General features: G+C 43.2%; 1 protein-coding gene across 1 annotated transcript; it reads left to right on the plus strand.

Annotated features, from left to right (window-relative positions):
* The first annotated feature begins 1,723 nt into the window (after window positions 1-1,723).
* On the plus strand, window positions 1,724-4,861 carry LOC147982814 (uncharacterized). The gene is made up of 3 exons (XM_087540548.1): window positions 1,724-2,230; window positions 2,498-4,588; window positions 4,703-4,861. Exons 1-3 carry the CDS (start codon window positions 1,724-1,726, stop codon window positions 4,859-4,861), a joined length of 2,757 nt encoding a protein of 918 aa, XP_087396674.1.
* Window positions 4,862-24,189: the final 19,328 nt, after the last annotated feature.

Consider the following 24,189-nt stretch of genomic DNA (forward strand, 5'->3'; position numbering starts at 1 on the left):
GGTCATCTGGCCATGGTTTATCCTGTTCTTGCCGTTTGCTAGGCAGAATGTAATAGGATGCATATTTTAGCTTGATTTAGCTCATAGGCTGCTATCCCATCACATTCTATGCTATTGTTGATTACTCCTGTTCATGGTATGCTAATGTTTAAAACTGTTTCTGTTTATTTAGGTTCAGTGGGGTTATACTCGTGCTTATGCTACTGAACAATTGTCCTAGCATGTTACTTGGAATTTGGGCATGGTACTATGGTGATTTGCAGGTTATTGGCTTTTGTACTTCTCGATGGCTTGTAGCTAGAATTACAGAGTTGTATAAGAACCGAAATTACTACGCTATACTTGAGTTGTGATTTGCCATAGTAAAGTGTTTACTCCTATAGTTCTTATGGTATCTTTAAATAGACATCTATATTGAGTGTATCTGTATTGCCCCTCTGTTCTTAGTAATCTACTTCATTTACATTGCCTCTAAATGCTGGAATTATGAATGTTTGTTAGGAGTAGTAAATACTAATGAATTGATTTTGCTGAGAGTCAAGTGTAGTCATATTTGTGAATGTGCCTTCTATAAGGTTTGTGAATTTGAAAAAAAACTACTTATATTGTACAGTGTGATCTTGCATTTATATACAATAACATCAAATAGGAAAAATACATATTGCATTAGAATTATATATGTTTGAGTAAATAGGCCTTCTGACAATTGTAATATCAGTTTCTTCATTTGTTTTAGAATACAAAAATAGGCCGTCTGACAATTGTTTAATTGAGAAGTGTGATGCACATTCTTTTAGAGGCACAATAGTTTCCTTTCCTCCACAATATGTACTGTGCATATAATTATCATTTCTTATTTCCTTATTCTGTATCAGCTAGATACTGATTGGTGTAGTATTTTAACAGCTGTGCAGGATCATTTGCTGCCTGTACCAGAGTGTGAATGACATCATCGACTTCTACCTCCTCCATCTCAAGGACAAATCTCTTGCAACCCATGGTGCTGCATTTGAAGTGTTCATTTGTAATCTGGTAGTGATTATTATCTGTGTAATGTATGATGTTTTGGATTTCTTTTGTAAATGTTGGCAATGTGGCTTTAGTGTTGTACCAGTGATGGTTGTTGTAATTGAATGAAACAATTTAATAGAAAATTGTGGGCTTGGCAAAATTATGTGTCCTGTTGATGGAAAATAATTGGATGTGAAAATTTGTATTATGTGTAATGGGATGTGCTAGCTGGGCGAATTGAATGGACGTTGCTATTTGGGTCGTATTGGAATTAATTGGGCTGAAATCTTAATTGGGTTGATATGGGCCGTATTGGAATTAATTGGGCTGAAATCTTAACCGGGTTGATAGTCAAACGTAGTGGGCTAGAATTTTAACTGGGCCGATGATCAAATGGGCTGCCACCTTAGATTCACGGAAGCTGCCACGTCAGATGATGATGTGGAATGCCTCCTAACGTCGTTATGAGTGTGTCTGTTAAATACCCACCTGTGACAGTCCAAATCCGTCATGGATCCGTGACGGATTTGGAAACCCGTCATGGAGTGCATGGTTGTTAAATTATGACGCGATATACATGACAGATTTCAAATCCGTCACGGGTGCTCTTCCATGATGGTTCTAAGCACATCAGTGACGGTATGAATCCGTCATGTATTAACAAGTTCCTTGTAGTGATGCGACTCCGGGCTCCATCTCCGTCACCGTCACCATGCTCAACGAGCGCGCTTCGTGGACAATCACGGGCGTCTATGGCCCGCAGGGCGAGCAAGACAAGTTGGCCTTCATTGAGGAGCTGAGGACTCTCAAGACCATGGCCAGAAGTGAGTGGCTCCTTCTGGGGGATTTCAACCTCATCACTAAAGCGGCGGATAAGAGCAACACCAACATCAACCGCCGCCTGGTGGGCAAGTTCCGTGGGGCTCTTGATTTCTTGCAGCTAAAGGAGCTTCACCTAGGCGGGCGCCGTTTCACCTGGTCAAATGCGCAGGCCAACCCGGTCCTTACCAAGATTGACCACGTGTTCCAGTCCGACGATTGGGACATACTCTTTCCCAATGCGCACCTTCAGGCTATCACCACAGCTTGCTCGGATCATGCTCCATTATATCGTCAGGGGTGCGTCGACGACTCGAGAAAGCCTTCCTTTAAATTCGAGGAATTCTGGCTTCATCTCCTGGGATTCAAGGACACCGTTGCCTTGGCATGGAACAAACCTGTTTAGGCCCGAGATGCCATCCGCAAGATTCATATCAAGCTCTGTCGGACTGCGAAGGCCCTGCGCAAGTGGCAAAAGGAAAAGGTTGGGATGCTTGGCTCCCAGATCGCAGTTGCCAAGGAGATCATTTGGCGCCTGGATGTTGCTGAGGAGGGAAGACCGCTCTCGGACTCGGAGAGGGAATTGCGTAAACAACTTAAGGCCTCGTACCTAGGGCTCCTCGCCATTTAGAAAATCAAGCTGAGACAGCATTCTCGGCTCAACTAGATCCGACTGGGGGATGCCACCACAAAGCTTTTCCATGCTCGAGCGAACGGACGAAGGCGTAAGAACTTCATCCAGACAATCACCACCACCTCGGGGCTGGCAATTATCAGACAGGACAAGGAACGGGCCCTTCTGGACCAGTTCCAGGCTAACATCGGCACGCCTGCCCTGCGCACCAAGTCCATTGTCTGCGAGAGCATCGGGATGCAGCGCCACGACCTATCGGCTCTGGATGCTCCATTCGACGAGGCGGAGATTAAGGAGGCGGTATTCTCCTTACCTTCGGTCAAGGCCCCGGGCCCTGATGGTTTCATCGGCGCCTTCTTCAAATCATGCTGGGAGATCATCAAAGTGGATGTCGTGGCTGTGGTGATGCAGCTCGCGAACCTGAGAGGCGACTGCGCTGGCCTGATCAATTCTGCCAACATTATTCTAATCCTGAAAAAATCCGGCGCATCCTCGATTGGCGACTACCGCCCAATCAGTTTGATACACAGCATCTCCAAGATCTTCTCCAAGCTGTTGGCTAACCGACTAGCCCCTCTGCTTCCGTCGCTGGTTTCCAAGTGCCAGAGTGCCTTTGTGCAGAAACGGTGCATCCACGATAATTTCCTACACGTGCAAAACTTGATCAAAGAATTGCACCGCTCTTCAACGCCAGGCCTTTTCCTCAAGCTCGACATCTCCAAGGCTTTCGACTCTGTGAGTTGCGCTTACCTGCTGGAGGTGCTGCAACAGTTGGGATTTGGGCAGCGCTGGCGGGATTGGATCTGCATGACCCTCGCTTCATCTTCCTCTAGGGTGCTGTTAAATGGGGAGTCGGGATCCCCATTCGTACATGGAAAAGGCCTTCGCCAGGGCGACCCGGTGTTGCCTATGCTCTTCCTTCTGGCCATCGATCCTCTGCAACTTATGTTTCGGGCGGCTTCCCAGGCCGGGATCCTCAAGCCCATCAGGGCGCGGACGGCCTCCTGCAGTGTTTCTCTCTATGAAGACGATGCGGGCATCTTCGCTAACCCGGTCAAAGGAGAGATCAACGCCATCGCTAGGATCCTTGCCTGTTTAGGGGATGCATCGGGCCTCGTCACAAACGTCAGCAAGACCGAGGTGTTCCCCATTCGCTGCCAGGACATCGATCTCTCGGCAATCCTCTCGGCCTTCCCGGCCAAGCTGGCCTCGTTCCCCGGCCGATACCTAGGTCTCCCACTATATACCAGGCGGCTCAGAAGGGTTGACCTCCAACCTCTTCTAGACAAGGCAATGCGCCGGTTGCTGGGCTGGAAGGGGAAGAACCTGGCGCGACCGGGCAGGGTCTCCCTTGCAAAGTCCGTATTGTGCGCCATCGCAAATCATCACCTCACTGCACTCTCGCTTCCCACTTGGGCAATCCAGAAGCTTAGTAAGATCACTCGTAACTTCATCTGGTGTGGGGAAGACTCGGAAAACACGTCTGGCGGACATTCTCTGGTCAACTGGAAGACTGTCTGCCGGCCTAAGCCCATGGGGGGCCTGGGAATCACTGACCTCGAGAGATTTGGGCAGGCGCTCCGACTGCGCTGGCCTTGGCTTATGTGGACTGATCCTGGCCGCCAATGGGTGGGCTCTTCCGTGCCCTGCGATGAGACGGATATGGCGCTCTTCAGGGCTTCTACCACCATCTCCTTGGGCAATGGGAGAAAATCCTTATTCTGGCACGACGAATGGACAGGACGGGGCCCCCTGTCCCGGGCCTTCCCAGAGCTGTATAAAATTGCCACCAGGAAGAGGAGAACTGTGATGAAGGAGCTCCAGGAGGAGAACTGGATCAGATCGGTGGCCCGTCTTTCATCGCCTACTCATCTGCAAGAGTTCATTGCCCTCGCATTAGCTATCTCTCAGGTTGAGTTGAGCCCGGACCAGGAGGACTCCATCACTTGGCGGTGGACCCCAAATGGCATATACTCTGCTGCCTCGGCCTACGCGGTCCAGTTCTCTGCATCCTATCCCAGGTTTTCCCCAGCCAAGATTTGGGAGGCACACGCTGAGCCAAAATGCAAGTTCTTCGCCTGGCTTGTGCACCACGGAAAAATCCTCACGACCGACATACTAGCCGTTCGCGGCTGGCCGCATGACCCTCGCTGCCCCCTTTGCCTTGGGGCACCGGAGACGGCCACTCATCTTTGAAAGGACTGCCCGTTTGCCGCCGCAGTTTGGTCTTACGTCCAGGTGTGGACGGGAGAGGATTCTGGGGCCACGCCCACGTTGCCCCCTTCGATGGGGATTTCGGACTGGTGGGATTCGTTCACCACCAATTTGCCCAAGGACGATGGAAGAAGGCGGAGCGGCCGCTTCCTTTACACCATCTGGAACATCTGGAAGGAGTGAAACCGACTCATCTTCTATGGAACTCGCCTCACGCACCTAGAGGTAGCAGCTATTGCCTTCGATGACATCAAGCAAAGGACTTTGGCCTTTGGTCGAGCACAGGTGGCAGCCGGTATCGGTTGATTAGTTCCTAGGGGTTTTTGTCCGGTTTCTCTCAAAAAACCGGAACTCTCTTGTACATAAACTTTATCCTCCTTCTTATATGAAAAGGCAGTGCTCCTGCCGGTTCCTCAAAAAAAATCTTCAAGAGCATTGCATCCATCTTGATCTTGTGATCATCGACGACATCTGCAATATGCAACTCCAATATCATCTTCTCCTCCTCAATTTTTTATTTTTTCCTTCAACAAATTGTTTTCTTCTTGAACTACATTTAACCTCTCGACAATAGGGTCGGTTGGAATTTCCGATTCACATACATCCTACATAAATAAAATCTATGTCACATTGGTCGGCATAATTTTCATAAACAATAAATGAACCAATAGTTATAAAGATAATATATATACCACATCCGAATCATAGACAGGACGAGGGCCGACGGGGGCGGATACCAAAACCATCGCACTATATAAGATGCAATAATAAAAGTAAGAAAATAATACAAGTATCTATGTAAACATACAAGTAAGAATATTTTTTCCTTTCATAAAGAAGATAAGAACAAGAGGCTCACCACGGTGGTGCCGGCGATGAGCTCGGCGCGGGTGATCGACGGCGGTGAAGACGGGGACGGGGCGTGACGGACCGCTAAATCTAGACAAATATTGAGGAAAATGGAGCTTGGAGAAGAGAAAGCTTAAGTAGTGTGGCTCAGGCATTCCATCGAACACCTTGTGTGCATAGGAGGTGAGCTAGAGCACCACCAAGCCCTCTCCCCCTCGGCCAGAAAAAACAGAGCAGTGTGCTCTGCTCTTACGCGAGGGGGTATATATAGGCACCTCATTGGTCCCGGTTGGTGGCATGAACCGGGACTAAAGGGGAGCCTTTGGTCCCGGTTCAAGCCACCAACCGGGACCAATGGTGGTGGGCCAGGAGCGAGGCCCATTGGTCCCGGTTCGTCCCACCAACCGGGACCAAAAGGTTCAGACGAACCGGGACCAATGGCCCACGTGGCCCGGCCGGCCGCCTGGGCTCACGAACCGGGTCCAATGCCCCCATTGGTCCTGGTTCTGGACTAAACCGAGACTAATGGGCTGACCCGGCCTGGACCTTTGCCCCCTTTTCTACTAGTCTTACTACCTCTTAAGCAATTTACATAGGATGATGGGAGGGCAGCTTCTCTTTCAAACACACTACAAACGCAGACGCTCATACATCCACACACACACTTATTGTGGTATACATAGCAGGCCTTTTGAACATTTTACTGCCTCTTAAGGTATTTACGGGGGATGATAGGAACTTCTCTTTTAAACACAGTACAGACGCACAATACATACATACACACATACACTCACCGTGGTATACCTAACATGTCTTTTTTACATTTTTACTGCTTCTTAAGGAATTTATGTGGAATGAAAGGAGGGTAGCTTCTCTTTTAAACATGGTATAGACAAAGACGCTCATACATAAACACATACACTCATCGTGATATACCCGGCAGGCAGCTTCTCGGTGTATTTTGTCAAGTGGTTTTTCTAAAGCCAGCCAACCAACCAAAACAAAAGATGCATGTCCACTCACCGCTTTGCTTTATCTCTTGGGAGTCCTCTTCCCGTCTCAAAACCATTTCTTTGACTTTCCAGCCACCTCCACACCGCCGTAGTCCACACACACACACACACACATGAACTCAGCTGCGGACCACACCACCAGTGTCGCGCGTTACCTCGGAGCACTGCTAGCATACACCTATCCTTCACCACCTGCTCAGCCACCTAATCTGCTCCCAGTGACTTGGGCCAATCAACGGCCGCCGATGCCGACCTCATCTAGCGTGACCCCGGTATACCCTGTGGCGGTGGCCCCGCTGCTCAGCGCTGACGTGCAGCTATACGCATGGGTAGGTTCATGACGGTGTCACACATGAGGCCCTTCCCCTCGGCAACAGCCGTGAACAAGAGTTCATTTGTGTCATCTCATAGTACCAATACCCAACCGTCACAAATCCGTTAGTAGCTTCGGAAGGATCCTAGAAAGATAACGCACACTATGTTGGGTTATTTCTTTTGGAATGCAGTTTGAAAGATGTGAGGTCATTACGACTAAACTGGCTCCAAATTTGCTTAGACTAGCCACAATGGAGAGTAACATGCACTAGTAACATACACATATCCCTAGACTATGTTACTACCTTCATAGTGGGTAGTAACATAAGTGTGGTAACATGCAGAGCTTCATTTATTAAGTTATAGACTCATATTGCATTGAGACATGTGATGTTACAGTAACTAGCTAAGTTACTACTACTACTACCTCTCTTCTCATTAACTCATTGCCACATAAGCAAATTTGATGAGTTGGACTCGATGTTACTGCTGAAGTTACTCCCATTGTGGCTAGTCTTATAGAAGATAGCAGTCACCGTGTCATTCTATGCATTCAGTTTAGCAATAAATGATGTCTATGGAAACTGAATAGCTATGGAACATGTAAAAGAATAGTTCAAGTTTGGTGCACGAGAGTGTTAATTGTCTAGTATATATAGTATGTGGTAAAGATTTACCTTTTGCCCTTAAAACCAAAGAAATTACTCACACCTTATTTCACTTGGTGTTTGCACCAAAAGTGAATGCCCGCCACCACCGACACGACAAAGGAGGAGTTGGTTCCCACGACATCCCCATTCAGTATTTTTCAAAGCTTCAATTTAGTTTAATCATAACTTAGCTTTGGTGTTCTTTATCTACATCAAATTACCATCTTTGAGAAAAAACATATTTTAAGATAAGATGTAACCAATAATTAATTTAAGTCAAGGTTGCATCATGTTCATATTAAGTAAAGAAGTTAAGGACTTGTCTAAACCAAGTTTCTTAGTCTGATGGTATGGTGTGGTCCTTTTCAAGATACGGAGGGATAGGTAGAAATGAACATCTGGGTTTGGAAGGGTTTTTGAACTTCAGTTTAGGTTGTTTCAGGTCCCATGTACAGATGCCTTTGCATATTTATGAAAATAAAATCTCGCTGTATCCCTCAGTTGTTTTTTTATTTGCACATAAATCGTATGTCTTATGGTTTATTTTTTAAGCACCATATTTGTGTACATTCACCTTATATTAGGGGTCTTCTAATCCCGCTATGTGATATTCTCTACTCTAGATATCTTTCTGGATTAATATACTCAGTTTGGATGAGTCAAGAGGAAGCGAAAACCGAGAAGTCCTGCCTTTGGGAAACAATATGTTGAGTAGCAAAGTATTACATAGTTCATTTATGTGTTTTATCCCGACACTAGTTTCAGGCATAGGTTACACGGAATACTATTTGTAATGAAGGCAAAGTTACCTTATGGTGCTCTGATACGTCTTCATCGTATCTACTTTCCAAACACTTTTGCTCTTGTTTTGGACTCTAACTTGCATAATTTGAATGAAACTAACCCGGACTGACGTTGTTTTCAGCAGAATTGCCATGGTATTATTTTTGTGCAGAAATAAAAGTTCTCGGAATGACCTGAAACTTCACGGAGAATATTTTTGGAATTTATAAAAAATACTGGTGAAAGAATAAAGACTAGGGGGCCCACACCCTGTCCATGAGGGTGGGGGCGCGCTTGCCCCCTAGGCGCGCCCCCTGCCTCGTGGCCCCCTTGGTGCTCCACCGACCTGAACTCCAACTCTATATATTCACGTTCGGAGAGAAAAAAATCAGAGAGAAGGATTCATCGCGTTTTACGATACGGAGCCACCGCCAAGACCTAATCTCTCTCGGGAGGGCTGATCTGGAGTTCGTTCAGGGCTCCGAAGAGGGGAATCCGTCGCCGTCATCATCATCAACCTTCCTCCATCACCAATTTCATGATGCTCACCGCCGTGCGTGAGTAATTCCATCGTAGGCTTGCTGGACGGTGATGGGTTGGATGAGATTTATCATGTAATCGAGTTAGTTTCTTAGGGTTTGATCCCTAGTATCCATTATGTTCTGAGATTAATGTTGCTATGACTTTTATATGCTTAATGCTTGTCACTAGGTCCCGAGTGCCATGATTTCAGATCTGAACCTATTATGTTTTCATGAATATATGTGAGTTCTTGATCCTATCTTGCAAGTCATTAGTCACCTATTATGTGTTATGATCCGGTAACCCCGAAGTGAAAAAAATCGGGACCACTCCCGGTGATGACCGTAGTTTGAGGATTTCATGTATTCACTAAGTGTTAATGCTTTGGTCCGGTACTCTATTAAAAGGAGGCCTTAATATCCTTTAGTTTCTAATAGGACCCCGCTGCCACGGGAGGGTAGGACAAAAGATGTCATGCAAGTTTTTTTCCATAAGCATGTATGAATATATTCGGAATACATGCCTACATTCAATTGATGAACTGGAGCTAGTTCTATGTCACCCTATGTTATAACTGTTGCATGAAGAATCGCATCCGACATAATTATCCATCACTGATCCAATGCCTACGAGCTTTTCACATATTGATCCTTGCTTAGTTAGTTTTCCGTTGCCACTCTTACAATTACTACAAAACTACTACTGTTACCTTTGCCATCGTTACCATTACTTCCATACTACTTTGCTAGTAAATACTTTACTGCAGATATTAAGTTTTCCAGGGGTGGTTGAATTGGCAACTCAACTGCTAATACTTGAGAATATTCTTTGGCTCCCCTTGTGTCGAATCAATAAATTTGGGTTGAATACTCTACCCTCGAAAACTGTTGCGATCCCCTATACTTGTGGCTTATCATGCTTGATGTTCCTTGTTGTTATATCACGCGCTGTTGTTACTCTAGGATTAATTTTGATGCGATTTGTGTCTATTCATTAAGAGAAAGCAACTGTTGATAGAAATTCCGAGGAAGACGAAATGTAGGTGTTTTGTATGATTGTGCTGATTGTCCAATTGTTTCTATTTTCATTTAAAAATGACATGCATTTTTGTTTTGCAGCTTGCGTCATTCTTACAAGACAAGTTGGCTTCTCGTAAGATTACCATTAAATTTTTGTCTCTATAATCAAACCATGGAGTATATTCAAAGTCCAAAAAGGTATTGAGCAGTTATAGTTGCAATTGCAAGATCGTGCCTGCTGGAAGTCCTATTTCAATTTTTGATTATCCAGGAGCTTGCGCACATGCTTGCTAAGAAGCTCTAACTGTTCCAGCTAGCATTACCATCATATACATAACTAGATAAGAATATGAATGATTTTCCTTGTGATTTCCATGAGGGGCTATTCTCTACATAGAAATACTCCATTTGCTTCCACTAATATTCCACATTAACATACATGCAGAGAGATAGATAGATAGAGAAAGAAAGTGTAAAAAGTTGTTGTTAAATGCTCAGTCCCATATATTATGCTTATTTTAGAAGAAGAAAAATAATAACGGTGATGGGTCTGAGTGGCTTTAATTAATACTCTTAATTTTTGTTGGATCTATTGAATGTACTTTGTTTTCTTGATGTCAGTAATAAGAATAGCGTCTGCAACCAGCTCGACCTCCATATCACCATCACGCCTTCTCTTACTTCAAAATAAAAACAACACACACACACAAACACGCGCGCGCGCGTACGCACGGGCTCAGCCACGGGCGCGGCGCGTTGCTGCGCCTTCTGTCTGCTAGTCTTTATTACGTCCGTCGCCGTAGACTAATCCGATGAGAGAATCAATCCTTCAACGACAGACACCAATCACCTTGCTAACAAGTTTTTTTAAGACACCAAATCACCATGTTGGATGCTTGACTATATACGGACTTGCATAAATTTGCACTCCCTATGCAAGAGAAGACTGATCATCAAGCGGGAGCAACTACAATTTTTTTTAAAAACAATATGAACTTTATTAATTAGAAATAATAGTTACATCGTCTACAAGAATAAAGATACAATATTTTCCATAGGCTCCTCTATCTAATCCTTTGTCATGGAACATTTTGCTAGTCTAGCAAAAGCTCATAAGCTACTTTGTTTGCTTCCCAATTACAATGTTCAAAACTAGTGAGAGGGAAATCACATGCCATAAACAAACAATCCTCAAAGATTGCAGCCGCCACTCCTACAGAATGTCCCTCATTATTCATTGTGTCAATGATTTCCATATTGTCAGAGTTGGTAATGAGTCGATTGCAGCCCGCCTTTTGTGCCAACGATAGGCCAAACCTAAGAGTTAATCCTTCTGCTGTCACACATCCGCACAACTTTTAATCTTCCAATTTCCACCTACAATGAAGTTTCCTTTGTCATCCCTGATAACAGCTCCCGCTGTACCACTTAACAGATCATGATCAAAATGAGCATCCACATTTAATTTAACAAACCCCATAGGAGGTCTGCTCCAGCCTCCCTTCTTCCTAATTGCCTTAGGTGAATGGGCATTTACATAATTAGCCGTTATAGCATGGATCCCCATCGAGGTTTGGAACGCCTCTTGAGACTTTCTCTCATGAACTAGCCTCCGTCTATTTCACCATAAATACCATACAGTTATAACGATCAGCTCCCTTGCATTTTGGGACCCCAATATAGATGTTTCTTGAGCAACGACAATAGAAAACATGCTTGTGGGAGAAAAATAGTTCTGGACCATTGGATCGATCATGGATGGTCCATAATCTAGCTAGTGGGGGATCTGGGCGCACTTGTTTGCAAAATAGTTCATTTGTAGTAGTAGCGTTAAGTATGTCTAGTTGCAATGAGCTTGACATGTCTATACGTACCCAGGTCCGAGTCTTGCACGAGTGACTGTTGTGTAGTCATTAATTTGACAGTATTTGTGACTTGTTGTGTGCCGTCTGTGCGTGAGACCGTCACCATCCTTTCGTTGCAGATCGATCGAGGGGATCTGTGCAGAGGAGGCGCAGTAGAGCTTGTAGATCGATCATTTGGATGGATTGCGAGGTGACCCGTTGGGCCGGGTCGGAAGACATCATTTATATGCGCGTGGATTCCTGACAAAGTATGCCTGCACCCTCCCGCATGTTGAAATTCCGCCTACAGGATCGATCACATTACAGTACGACGAACACGCGCACAAAAAAACTTTTATAGCCAAGGGCTCTTGTCGTGCCTATTGTTTTTCCTTTTTTTATTTTCTGTTTTCTCCACGTTACAAAACCTCACGCAGGTCGTGCATATATATGTGCAGAACCAACCGACCAAAGCAACCCTTCCTAAACCTATACAGACACTAGGTCATAATGACCGGCTACCTTGATCATTATTTAAACCTAAACGTATTAGGACTCTGGGCCTAAACCTACTCGGACCTCTAACACGTACGTAGCAGACCTGGGCTAGTACTACTTCACGGCAGCCTGGTAAGTTGCATCTAAGTAGAACTTACCTAAAACTAATTAACTCAAGATTAACCTAACAATCTCTCCCTAATCTTAACCTGTCATCTTTCTCGTGCTTCTCGATCTTTACTTGTTGTAGATTATCTCTTATCGACTCATTCGCTCGCACCACGACAAGTTAAACTGATAGGCTTCATTGATCGCAACAATCTCTCTCCAATTTCAACTTGGCGAATTTACGGACCACCTGAAATATGCCTTGGACTACCCAGCCTTGCTAGTAATCTGTGGAAAACACCACCCGGTGGACTTCACCATCCACCCTAGCAAGATACATGCCGACTCCTTGTGGATCACACCACCCTGTGCACTACACAATGCACTCCAGCCTCATGTAGAGACATGACCTCATTGAAGAGAATCACCTTCACTGGTTTACCGCCCCCACATACTTGAACTTTATCCTCTCGTCAAGACACATAGACGACCTAGATGCGCTTCATCTTCAACGCCTCCTCACAGAGACGAGCACTCGGACATGGCGATGATGACGACGACTGACTGACCAACCGACCGATCGACCGTGCTAACCCGCACGACTCCTTGACTCTAACTCCCGGATGACGAGCTTGACGACTTTCGGGACCGCATCACCGCACCACCACTCCCGTCAACGACCTCCATCCGCCGCCTTACCGACGACAGCCCGCCGTCTCCCTCCTTGTCGCTCCGATCGAACGACGATCGCTTGTTCTCCTCTTCGCCGCGTCATCCAGCGACTTCATGGCCCGCCCCGAGGCACTAGTCGGGTCACAACCCCGGGGCAAGCACGGATTCAAATCGACCTAGCTCTTATATCAATTGTTGGAAATTCGTCCACAGGATCGATCACATCACAGTACGACGAACACGCGCACAAAAAAACTTTTATAGCCAAGGGCTCTTGTCGTGCCCTTTGTTTCTCCTCTTTTTATTTTCTGTTTTCTCCACGTTACAAAACCTCACGCAGGTCGTGCATATATATGTGCAGAACCAACCGACCAAAGCAAACCTTCCTAAACCTATACGGACACTAGGTCATAATGACCGGCTACCTTGATCATTATTTAAACCTAAACGTATTACGACTCTGGGCCTAAACCTACTCGGACCTCTAACACGTAGCAGACCTGGGCTAGTACTACTTCACGGCAGCCTGGTAAGTTGCATCTAAGTAGAACTTACCTAAAACTAATTAACTCAAGATTAACCTAACACCGCAAGGCTCGAGAATGAGGCTCTCCTTTCTCACTGGAAGACTCTTTCATGATCAACGCAAATGTTTGTTCCGAGGCGGATGCACGATGTTCAAATCATAACATGTTTAATAACGTAAAAGCAAGGTCAGTGCTAGTAATGTTTGTTTTGTGTTTTCTCGTATTAGAAATATATGAACATATAGCAATGCACCTTTAAATATCTGAAAACATATCAATATATTACTTTTGAGATAAAGAGGACCATTTTTGAGAAAATGTTCGGAAATTTTAAAAACAAATTAGACTCATGCATATTTGCATATGTACCATAGATGGATGGATCTACGACACATGAATTCATTTATAAATTACCACTCACTTAAGATGTTGCTGTAGACATTTTTGCATGTACCAAAATCAAAATATATTTCAACATTGTAAATGGTATAATTGACTCTGAACCAATATCATAATACCTATTAGAACATCATGCATATCAAACATTTCCCGTGCATTGCAACGTGAGGAAAACATTCATCTATCAATCTCCTACTTCACTCGTGGTATCTAGCTCTTTATCGTACATGCGCTATATGATATGGTTATCTTAATTAGCCAATCCTTAGTTGACGCTCTCGTTTCTCTGCAACACAACTGTTTCTTGTTCCATCATCCGCAAATAGTTTTGATCATAAGTGATGGAAATTATGCGGAGTTTCCAAACAGATTGGAGGCATCGGTTGTATTGAACATTATATAAGTGTAATTAACATTAAGTTGCACACATAATTGGCGACGACATGTATGCTTAATTAGGATCTTCTACGAAAATATTGAGCTGCTCAATTATGACGTAACTATACAAAAGTCTAGCTTTTTGTCAACATGAATTTCTATGCTCAACCGTGGTACAGTGGCATACCCAGATTATTGAAAATTTTGGATATGGTTTCCTTGCTGAATTGAATTCTTGAATTTTGAATTCCAAATTGTGCACAAAAAATGTACCAACTATTTTTGTTATCTCACTAACTCTGGAGACTCTGCCAACTACTCTCTCCATTTCAAATTACTCGTCTCAGAAATGGATGTATCTAGAACTAAAATACATCTAGATACATCCATTTCTGCGACGAGTAATTCGGAACGGAGGGAGTATATATTTAATCAATCTATGTATGCATCTAAAAACGAAATGATAAAATAATTTCTTTCATGGAAACAATTTCTCCTATGTGGCCACAATTTTAGCTATGTTTATTTTTTAGGCTCTCCCACAATCCGGCCACATCTCACCCATTGCTTGTTTATTGACAAATAGACTTGTTGATTGTCTATTTGCTAAGGTGTATAAATTGGTGAGATTTGATTTACAATAATGAGGTGAGACAATCTATACCTATACCTATATAATATATATTGCTTCCGGTGGTACATCACGAAAATCCCCCCCCCCCCCCCCAAAGTTACTTTTATATAGGTATAGGTATAGATTGTCTCACCTCATTATCGTAAATCAAATCTCACCAATTTATACACCTCTGCAAATAGACAATCAACGCACCCGTTTTTTTATCCGAGCGGCCTGTTTTTTTCTCAATCTGTACGCTGGGAGAGACGCAACGCACCCGTTTGGGCCAGCCCATGTCTGAGTGGCCTGTTTTTAAATTTTATTTTTTATTTTTTACTTTCTATTACATTTTCGTTTTTTTCTACCCTAAATAATCTAGGACATGAGAAAAGTTCAGAAAACTGAAAAAATATTGAGAATTTAGAAATAAAATATTTAATAAACCATTAAATATTTGGGATTCAAAAAATGTCTGTGACTTTGTAAAAAAATGTTTACTTACTCATAAAATATTCGAAATGTTCATGATTTTTAAAAAAGTTCGTGTACTAAAAATGTTAATGAAATTGAACAAAATTTTGCCAATTAAAAAAATGTTCATGAATGAAAAAATATCCTAAAATTCCAAAACTCTTCGTGACTTACAAAATAGTTTATTCATTCATAGAATGTTCACTAATTCAAAAAATCTTCGTTAAATAAAAATGTGAATTTCAAAAATCATTCCACCAATTTCCATAAAAATATGCGCTGATTCTAGAAATGTTTGACGATTCAAGAAAATTGTTTTAAAAAATGTTCACCATTTTGAAAAATGTTTGCAAATAGTATAAAATGTTCATGAATTTAAAAAATGTTCTTGATTTTAGAAAATGTTCAAAAATTTATTAAAGTGTTCAAGAATTTGAAAAATGTTCACGATTTCAAATATGTCCATGAGTTTAATTTTTTTTCATGATTTCACGAAATTGAGAGTGATAGTGAATCTCGGTGATGCAACAAAATGTAGTCATGGTCGTTGGAGATTATGATTTGTTTTCTCCCATTGCAATGCATGGGCCCTTTTGCTAGTTCATTTAAAAGCAAACCCTTCTATCACAGGCAAGGTTTTGGAATGGAAGGAATGGGTGGTTTTTTGATTTCACGCAGGAGCGATATCTTATGGCAGACCCATTAAAATATGAGTTGGCCCACTTTGTTGGGATAGAACTGGTCAAGGCCTAGGCGTCCGATCCAGGCAGCTTGGGACTTGCTCGAGAGAAGAAAGGAGAGCGAAAGTTGGAACGCTTCGCTCGGGGAAAAGATAGAACAAAGGGAGGAAAATAAGGCTTTTTCTAAATCATTTTTCTCAACCATCAAAATGTTTTTTTGCTAAACTCACTTAATCCTAAATGGACGAGCAGAAGCATCAGTACTTTTATTAGTAGGTATAGGTATATGGCTTTTGCGGAAGGCAATCGTTCGCTGGGAGTGAGGTGGCAAACGAACCGTTTTTATGGCAATTTTAGTTCATGTTCGCCAGCTAAGGGGGTCCTTTTGCGGAATGTGTTTCGTTTCCTGTTACACGGAATCAGGAGAAATTTGTATTCCTTTTCATGGAGGCGAGTCGGCGAGGCGAGGACGTGGAAATAGGTTGATGGTGTCCTGGACTAGGGGTACTCACCATGTCCTCTTCCAGTCAGGAGGGCCGGGTCGAGGGCCCCCGTGGCTGTTCATTAATGGGTCATTTTAAGCGACCCAAGACGCATGCGAGAAAGATTCCAGAAGCCTTGCCATTCAATACAAGGACTCCTTTCCACCGACTAGGAATCCTGTTATCCTCCGGTAGTTTATATAAATCGAGGTTGGGCTAGTCGATGGAACAATCTCAACACATCTTAGAGATGAGACACAACGATGTCATAGTAGATCAACTTGTACTCTGTACTCCACCACAAATCAATATAATCAAAAGAGGAATGTAGAGTATTATCTCTTCGAGAGAGCTCCAACCTGGGTAAATCTTTGTGTCCATTGTTATCAATTATCATCGGATCAAGGCTACGAGATCAGGGCCCCTACCCGAGATATGTCAGAATCGTCTCCAACATTGGTGACCCATACATGTCCAACTACACAGTCGTCACGGTGCGATGGGAAATCAGATCTGTTCTGGCGCGATCTACGCACCGAAACGAATCTTCGTCTTCAGCGCTGACATCTTTGTCGCCACGACTACTTACCATGGCCACACTAGTGGAAAAAAGCCTAGCTATGGCATGGCAAAAAGTGCCTTGCCGGCGTAGAGACCCAATGACACCAATATGGCGCCAGTGAAAACAATTTAGTGGTGGCGTTGGTAGACACGTTAACATTATTTTAGTACTGATGGCGTGCCACCTGGCTAACCCCAGCAATATATTGTGTTATCTATGGCGTTTATTGTGAGGCAATGCCAGCAATTTATATTTTTCAACAATAAAATAATTTACACATCAATTAGTATATGTGCAACCATTTAAACTTCTAGTGGTAAGTCTCAAATCCATAAAATATTCCCAGCTATTACTATAGTTTTCAGTAACTAGCTTGCTACTACCTACAAGCAAAAGTTATCTGGTGGCTAGCTCTATACAAGCAAAAGTATCGGCATCGATCTCACGCAACTTGTTATCCGCGCGCTGACTTGCTACGATGAAGAATGATCCTCATCTCACGCAACTTGTTCTTGTTGCTCTCTCCCTCCTTTCTGAAATAGACTTTGTGGGTCTTCAGCTCCTCCCTCTCGGCCTTCAGGAGCCGTATCTCATTCTTCATAGACTCGATCTCAGTGACCAGTACCTGGTTCTGGTCGATGAGCTTCAATTTCTTATCGCAGACATCGGAGATCTCGTCGATCATATCGTCCTTCTCTTTCTTTAGGGAGGCATTCAACTTGTTAAGTGCCTTCATTATACCCTCCTTTGACGCGACAAGCTCATGGCTGAGCATGTTCACCTCACATACCGGTAGCTGCTGCTGGACCGGTTCAGGAGATGGGTCTCGTACATACGCCTGGAAAGTCAAATATTTGAAATCATCAATAAAGAATGGTTAGATGATATATGTATATATGCATGTTTTTGCAATGCTGATGGATGTTTTTGTAATCTTACCTGGTTGGTGCTCGTTTCGCCTTTGTCAACTTCATCATAGGTCGCGAAGTTGCACGAGGACTAGTAGTAGCTGTTCCAGCTAGTCATGGCTAGAACTTGAAAATAATAAGATGTATAGGTTATTATGACAAGAACTAAACACACATGGCAAGTGATGTAATGCCAATCACTACAAAAATATATATATATATAGCATCATAATGTCAAACAAGAATTTCCTTAGTGCTAACAAAAAATTTCCTTAGTTCTGACAGGAATCAAACACACATGTCAAACAAGAATAACAAGTAAGTTCCATCCATGCCCATCTTTGCTATGTGTTGCAAGTTGGAAAATGATTTGTAAGTTGATAATAATGCCAATCAAAGTATGGCAAGTATGGCAAGTGATCTAATGCCAATCATAACAATAACAACAAGCAAGTTGATAATAAGCCCAATAAAAGTATGGAAAGTGATCTAATACACTTACACAAATTCTACAACCTAACTGATTTATACATAGGCATGTCAACTTGTCAATTAAACAAAGGAAATTATGTTCTTTTATGGGAGTAAAGAATGGAACCCTGATCTAAACATCCACATGATGATCATTGATGCAAAATGCAGATACAAAATGCCACTGCCACTGTCATATGTTCATTCATATTACCATACAACTAAGGGTGTCTTTGGTTTCAGTCATCAACTGGAATGGCATGTGTCGGACCCGTTCTTGGGCCTCGTTCTCACATTCGGTTGATGAATGGAATGGAACCCAGTCGTTCCCACCGAACGAATATTCGGCCTATATCTGGAACGCAACGATACCTCCAAATTGGAGGAATCATGCCGAACCGGTCGCGCACTCCTCTCCCTCCCTCCTGCGGCGCCTCTCCCTCGTCTCTCTTCCTCCCTCAATCTGCGCCGTCGGGCCTCCTCCTTCGATCTGCGCCGCCGACCACTCCTGCCCCATCCTCACGCTGGCACTGCTCGCCTCGCGCTCGCAGCCTCCCCGGCCGCGTCCAAGGCGGCCACACTGAGGCACCCCGTTGGTTGCGGCGGACATGCATCAGTAGATTGCGTGGCCATCCAACTCGTCTTCCTTCTGTCTTTCCGTAGCGGCGGAAGGGGCAGTAGCCAGCTTGCCGGTGATGGCCACACATGGGTAGCAGGGAACAGGGAGTGGTGCGTTGTCAAGCATTAGCGGCGGCAAGCACAAAAGCCGGACAAGTGAAGCGATTGGTTTTTTGTAGCTTGGCATTGCTTGATTGACGATTCATCTATATGCTCTGTGTTGAGATTGCTGACAAATTTTGCTGCCATCGGTACTTGTGTAATCTAGATTTTAAGACTTAATTAATATTTGTTGTCAATTCTTAGGGAAATTATAGTGATGATAAATTTTATATAGACAAGATTACATGTGAATAATAAATACTTTTGCAATTCAAACGTATTTTGTACAATTTTCTGTTAATATAAAAATGTTGTAATTGTTCATATTGTACATTTGCATAGGTGAAAATGATTCCATTCCGGTTTGGAACCAAACCAAACGCTGAAACATAACCATTACATTCCACGTTTTATCCCAAGCCAAACACGGAAACGGAACTGACCCATTCTGATGGAACGGAACCATGACAATCGATTCCACTTAGTTCTTGAACCAAACACACCCTAAAAGGCCTCGATAATGAACAAGATACCTATTTATCATTCGGCCACTGTCACTGATGCAGAATGCATATACAAAATACCACTACCAGTGCCACTGTCATATGTTCATTGATGCAAAATGCAAATACAAAATGCCACTGCCACATGAAAGTGATAAACAAGCAAAGAAATTATATATACTACAAATACCAAAGACCCTACAATTTAGCATTAGGAACACTACAATTTAACAATTTAACACTACAATTTAGTATTAGGAACACTACATTAATTAGGAACACTACAGGAGGCGAAGATGGAGGCGATGAACTCACCGAGGGATGAAGATGGAGGCAATGAACTCACCGAGGGATGAAGATGGAGGCGATGAACTCACCGAGGGATGAAGATGGAGGCGATAAACCCTAGCAGGTCGCTTCCGCCGCCTCCGTCGAAGAAACCCTAGCTCAAAACGAAATGAACTCCAATCAAATTGGAGGGCAACGAGCGGCGAGAGAGGGAGAGAGGGGGAGAGAGCGGAAGATTACCTAACCACCGGAGAGAGAGGGAGAGAGCGGTGAGAGAGGGAGAGGAAGGGGAACGAGAGAGAGGGAGTGGGGTGAGGGTGTCGTTGCCTTGGTTTTGACCCCCACGGCCTCCTAATACTTGGGCTTGGCCCAATGCTATAAAAAGATCACCACGTAAAAACTAAAAAGAAAAAAATGGAAGTGTCAAACCACATATTTGAAGGCTCAAAACTATATATTTCAAGTCTTAAACTAAAAGGAAAAAAAAGTAAATTTAAAGTCTCAAAGTACATATTTTAAAATGTCATTATTTCCATTTAAAAATAATAGAAATTTCATAAAAGTAATATAAAAAAGATCACCACATAAAAAATTAAAAATAAAAAGAATTGGAAGTGTCAAACCACATATTTGAAGGCTCAAAACTATACATTTCAAGTCTTAAACTAAAAAGAAAACAAAAGTAAATTTAAAGTCTCAAATACATATTTTAAAGAATGTCATTATTTCCATTTAAAAATAATAGAAATTTAATAAAAGTAACCAATAATATACTATAAAAAAAGTTCACCCATGCATAAAAAACTAAAAAGAAAAAAATTGGAAGTATCAAACCACATATTTGAAGGCTCAAAACTATATATTTCAAGTCTTGAACTAAAAAAATTAAAGTCTCAAATAGATATTTTAAAAAATGTTATTATTTCCATTTTAAAATAATAGATATTTAATAAAGTAAACTATAATATACTATAAAAAAGATCACCAGTACATTAAAAACTAAAAAGAAAAAGTGTAGCTGTCAAACCACATATTTGAAGGCTCAAAACTATATATTTCAAGTCTTAAACTAAAAAAATATTAAAGTCTCAAATACATATTTTTAAAATTTCATTATTTTCATGTTAAAACAATAGAAATTTAATGAAAGTAAACTATAATACACTATAAAAAAGATCACCAATACATAAAAAACTAAAAAGAAAAAAATTGGAAGTGTCAAACTACATATTTGAAGGCTCAAAATTATATATTTCAAGTCTTAAACTGAAAAGGAAAAAAGTAATTTAAAGTCCCAAAGTACATATTTAAAAAATATCATTATTTCTATTTAAAAATAACAGAAATTTAATGAAACTAAACTATAATATATTACAAAATATATATACCAAAAAAATATAAGAATGTTGGCATTGACAAAATAACAATACTGGGATCAGAACCAAAAGCACGCCACAACTAAATATAATACTACTGGTGTTCCATGCTATTCCACGACAACACTATATTACACCTGGTACAAATTGTTGATCCCATAAACTTCTGATGCTAGCCTATTTTCCAACGCCACCACTGTGCCCCTACTAATGTCGTACCAAATAAGCCAACGCCACAACTATTTAAAAAAAATAGTGGTTGCGTTGGTTGTAAATGGCGCGCCACCAATGAAAGTTGTGGCTAGCACTTTTTTCACTAGTGCCAGGTCGAGGACTACACCCATGTTGGATCTGTCGGAGATTGATAGGCGTCTTCATCAATATCTACTTTGATCTCAACCAAGATCATAGAAATTTTCGAACATGAAGCTCAGGAGCTCAACGTCAACCTTGTCCTCGTGCAACCATGCAGAATTTACTGAACAACGTATTCAGTTTTGCTATTCCTGCTTCCTCGAGCATTGTTTTGACAGTTCCTAAGGTGGGATTGTGCGAAATTGAGTCTACACAACCCTATGAAATTCCATCGCGTTCCCATGGAGGAATCTCCGATGCCGTCGGATATACCGAGATCCTGCCGAATCTGGACAGAAATCCGTGCAAGTTTGGAAGAAAGGGTGCAACAGTCAATTCTGACATCTTTCTGAAGATCCAACCGCTCAAATCATGCGGAATTTCCTTATCGACAACCCCTCAAAACACAAGGACGATCCAACTGTGCAAACACCGGGGGAGCCCGAGGAGTGCATCAATTTGGAATGTGTTTTATGCACGAAAATGATTCCAACCCGAGTTCATCCTTCTTCATGAAGGGGTTATTGGACGTCCTTTTTTGGAGAAAGTCACTTCAGTTAGTAGTCGGCATCGCCACGACCACATTGTAGCCCTTTGGATTGCACGGATCAGGCGCGCCGGCATCGCCGCACCTTCACTTCATCAAGCCGACATAAACCGTGTCACAAACGCCTACCCGCATAGGCATCGTTGCGCCATCGCTTCATCAAGCCGACATCAATGGTGTCACAAACTCTGACCTGCGTCGGCATAGCCGCGTTGTCGCTTCATCAAGCCGACATCAACCATGTTGACCGGCTCCGTCACGTCGGCTGATGTAGGGGCTCTACGTCACATCACCAAGTTGCCCACCTCGACTGACTCGGGGGCTTCGGTGCCATCGCTTCATTGATCAGCTCCGGGGGCTTCGGCATCACCCACGTTGACCTGCTTCGTCATGCCAGCTGGACCGGGGGCTTCACCACCTCGATACCGGCTTGGGGGCTGGGACCTCGTCCAGGTCGAGGACTGTGCACCCTGTCGGATCTGTTAGAGATCGATGGGCGTCTTTGTCCCGCCGCTAGCCCGGATTGCATCATCGATGCCAAGAGCATTGACCGACTAAGTCACTTTCAAGCTTAAAATTTTCAATTCTTTCTGTCTAGCTTGCCCATATATTATATTTGTGTAGAATAAAAACCATTCTAAAACACTTTTTTACCCAAGTCAACTAGGGTCTCTTAAATTTATATGTTCCATGTTTTAAGTGTTTTCTTCTACATCATTGCAAAGTCTTTGTTTGCTGCTCTTTATCGAAAAAAAATCTTTTTGTGCTACTCCTTTTTTCAGCTCAAGTACTCGGCCAAATGGGGAGGAGCCGGTGGCAGAGTGAGTGAGGAGGCTCAGATAACCGATCTGGGAGGGGGAAAATGCCTTTTTATGCCCGGAATGCCGGACTGAAACTTTGGAGATTGGGCGCTATGAACACCGCACTTAATTTGCTCATATTGCTATGAATTGTGCTTTTTCTAGAATTGTTTTGAGTGCTGCGGAGAGTTGGGCGTTTAGAGGACATGATTGGATGGCCAACTCCCGTATCAGTAGTCCACAGACGAGTCTGGATCAGTCTGTGGACAGATGATGTGTTCATTCTTTAGTGGCCCGCGTGGAAGATTCGCTTATACTACGTACATATGAACACATGTATGTTTATCGACAACCATGAATTCAATGTTCCGTGGAAAAAGATTCATACCAACAAACTGATTTCATGGGAAAATCAGTCGGGTTAAGCGACCGTCACGACATCAATCACGTGTATGCATTTCTGTGTGGTGTGTCCAATTTTGGTGTCTCGAGGGCGCCACCGGCGCAACATCTTTGAGCCGCACGGCCACTGCGGTGTTGTGACAGTGGGTGGCAACAACAAATAATGGCATAAGCAGGACATGAGCTTAGGAGCGGCATTTGCGATGTAATTGGATGGACATCATGTCTTGATCGGACGACAAAGAGCATCTTCAATAGGAGATGCAAATTTGGAGATGTATAAAACAGAAGATGTAAAATTTTACATATCCAAAAATTGCTTTTTACATCTTCAAAAAAGAGGCAACTCCAACAGAAGATGTAAATTGGTGATGTAAAAGTGGAACTCCAACATATGATGCAAATAGAGACGATGTAATTATGCCGCTGGCGACCACCAAGCATGGCGGAGTGCCTCGGGTTTTCCCTACGGGCTACGGTTTGGAGCGGTGTTTAGCTCTATGGATAGCTGGGAGCGAGGTCCTTTGGGGCAGACCAGAGGAGTTGGGGTGGCCGTGTTGGGCATAAGCCACGGCGATCGCGTGGGCGTGCGTGTGTGCACGCGGGACGGATCGGGAGCGCGGTGTGCATGCTTGGTAGTTAGCGAGCGGACGCGGGCGATGCACGCGAAGTCCGGCCACATCGAGCGCGTAAGAGCGCGTCGTGTGCGTGGCCTGGGCATGCGGATCGTGGAACGCGTCGTGAGCGAGCAGGC

Source organism: Triticum urartu, chromosome 2A, assembly GCF_056163025.1.
Source record: "Triticum urartu cultivar PI428250 chromosome 2A, HENAU_Tu73, whole genome shotgun sequence".
Taxonomy (NCBI): domain Eukaryota; kingdom Viridiplantae; phylum Streptophyta; class Magnoliopsida; order Poales; family Poaceae; genus Triticum; species Triticum urartu.

What these genes read in the sequence shown, in the direction of transcription:
- LOC147982814 (XM_087540548.1), top strand. Translation starts at nt 1,724, where the DNA reads ATGCTCAACGAGCGCGCTTCGTGGACAATCACGGGCGTCTATGGCCCG. An exon ending in CCTTGGCATGGAACAAACCT is followed by an intron (nt 2,231 to 2,497) that starts GTTTAGGCCCGA and finishes CGGCTCAACTAG; the next exon opens with ATCCGACTGGGGGATGCCAC. An exon ending in TCACGACCGACATACTAGCC is followed by an intron (nt 4,589 to 4,702) that starts GTTCGCGGCTGG and finishes TCTTACGTCCAG; the next exon opens with GTGTGGACGGGAGAGGATTC.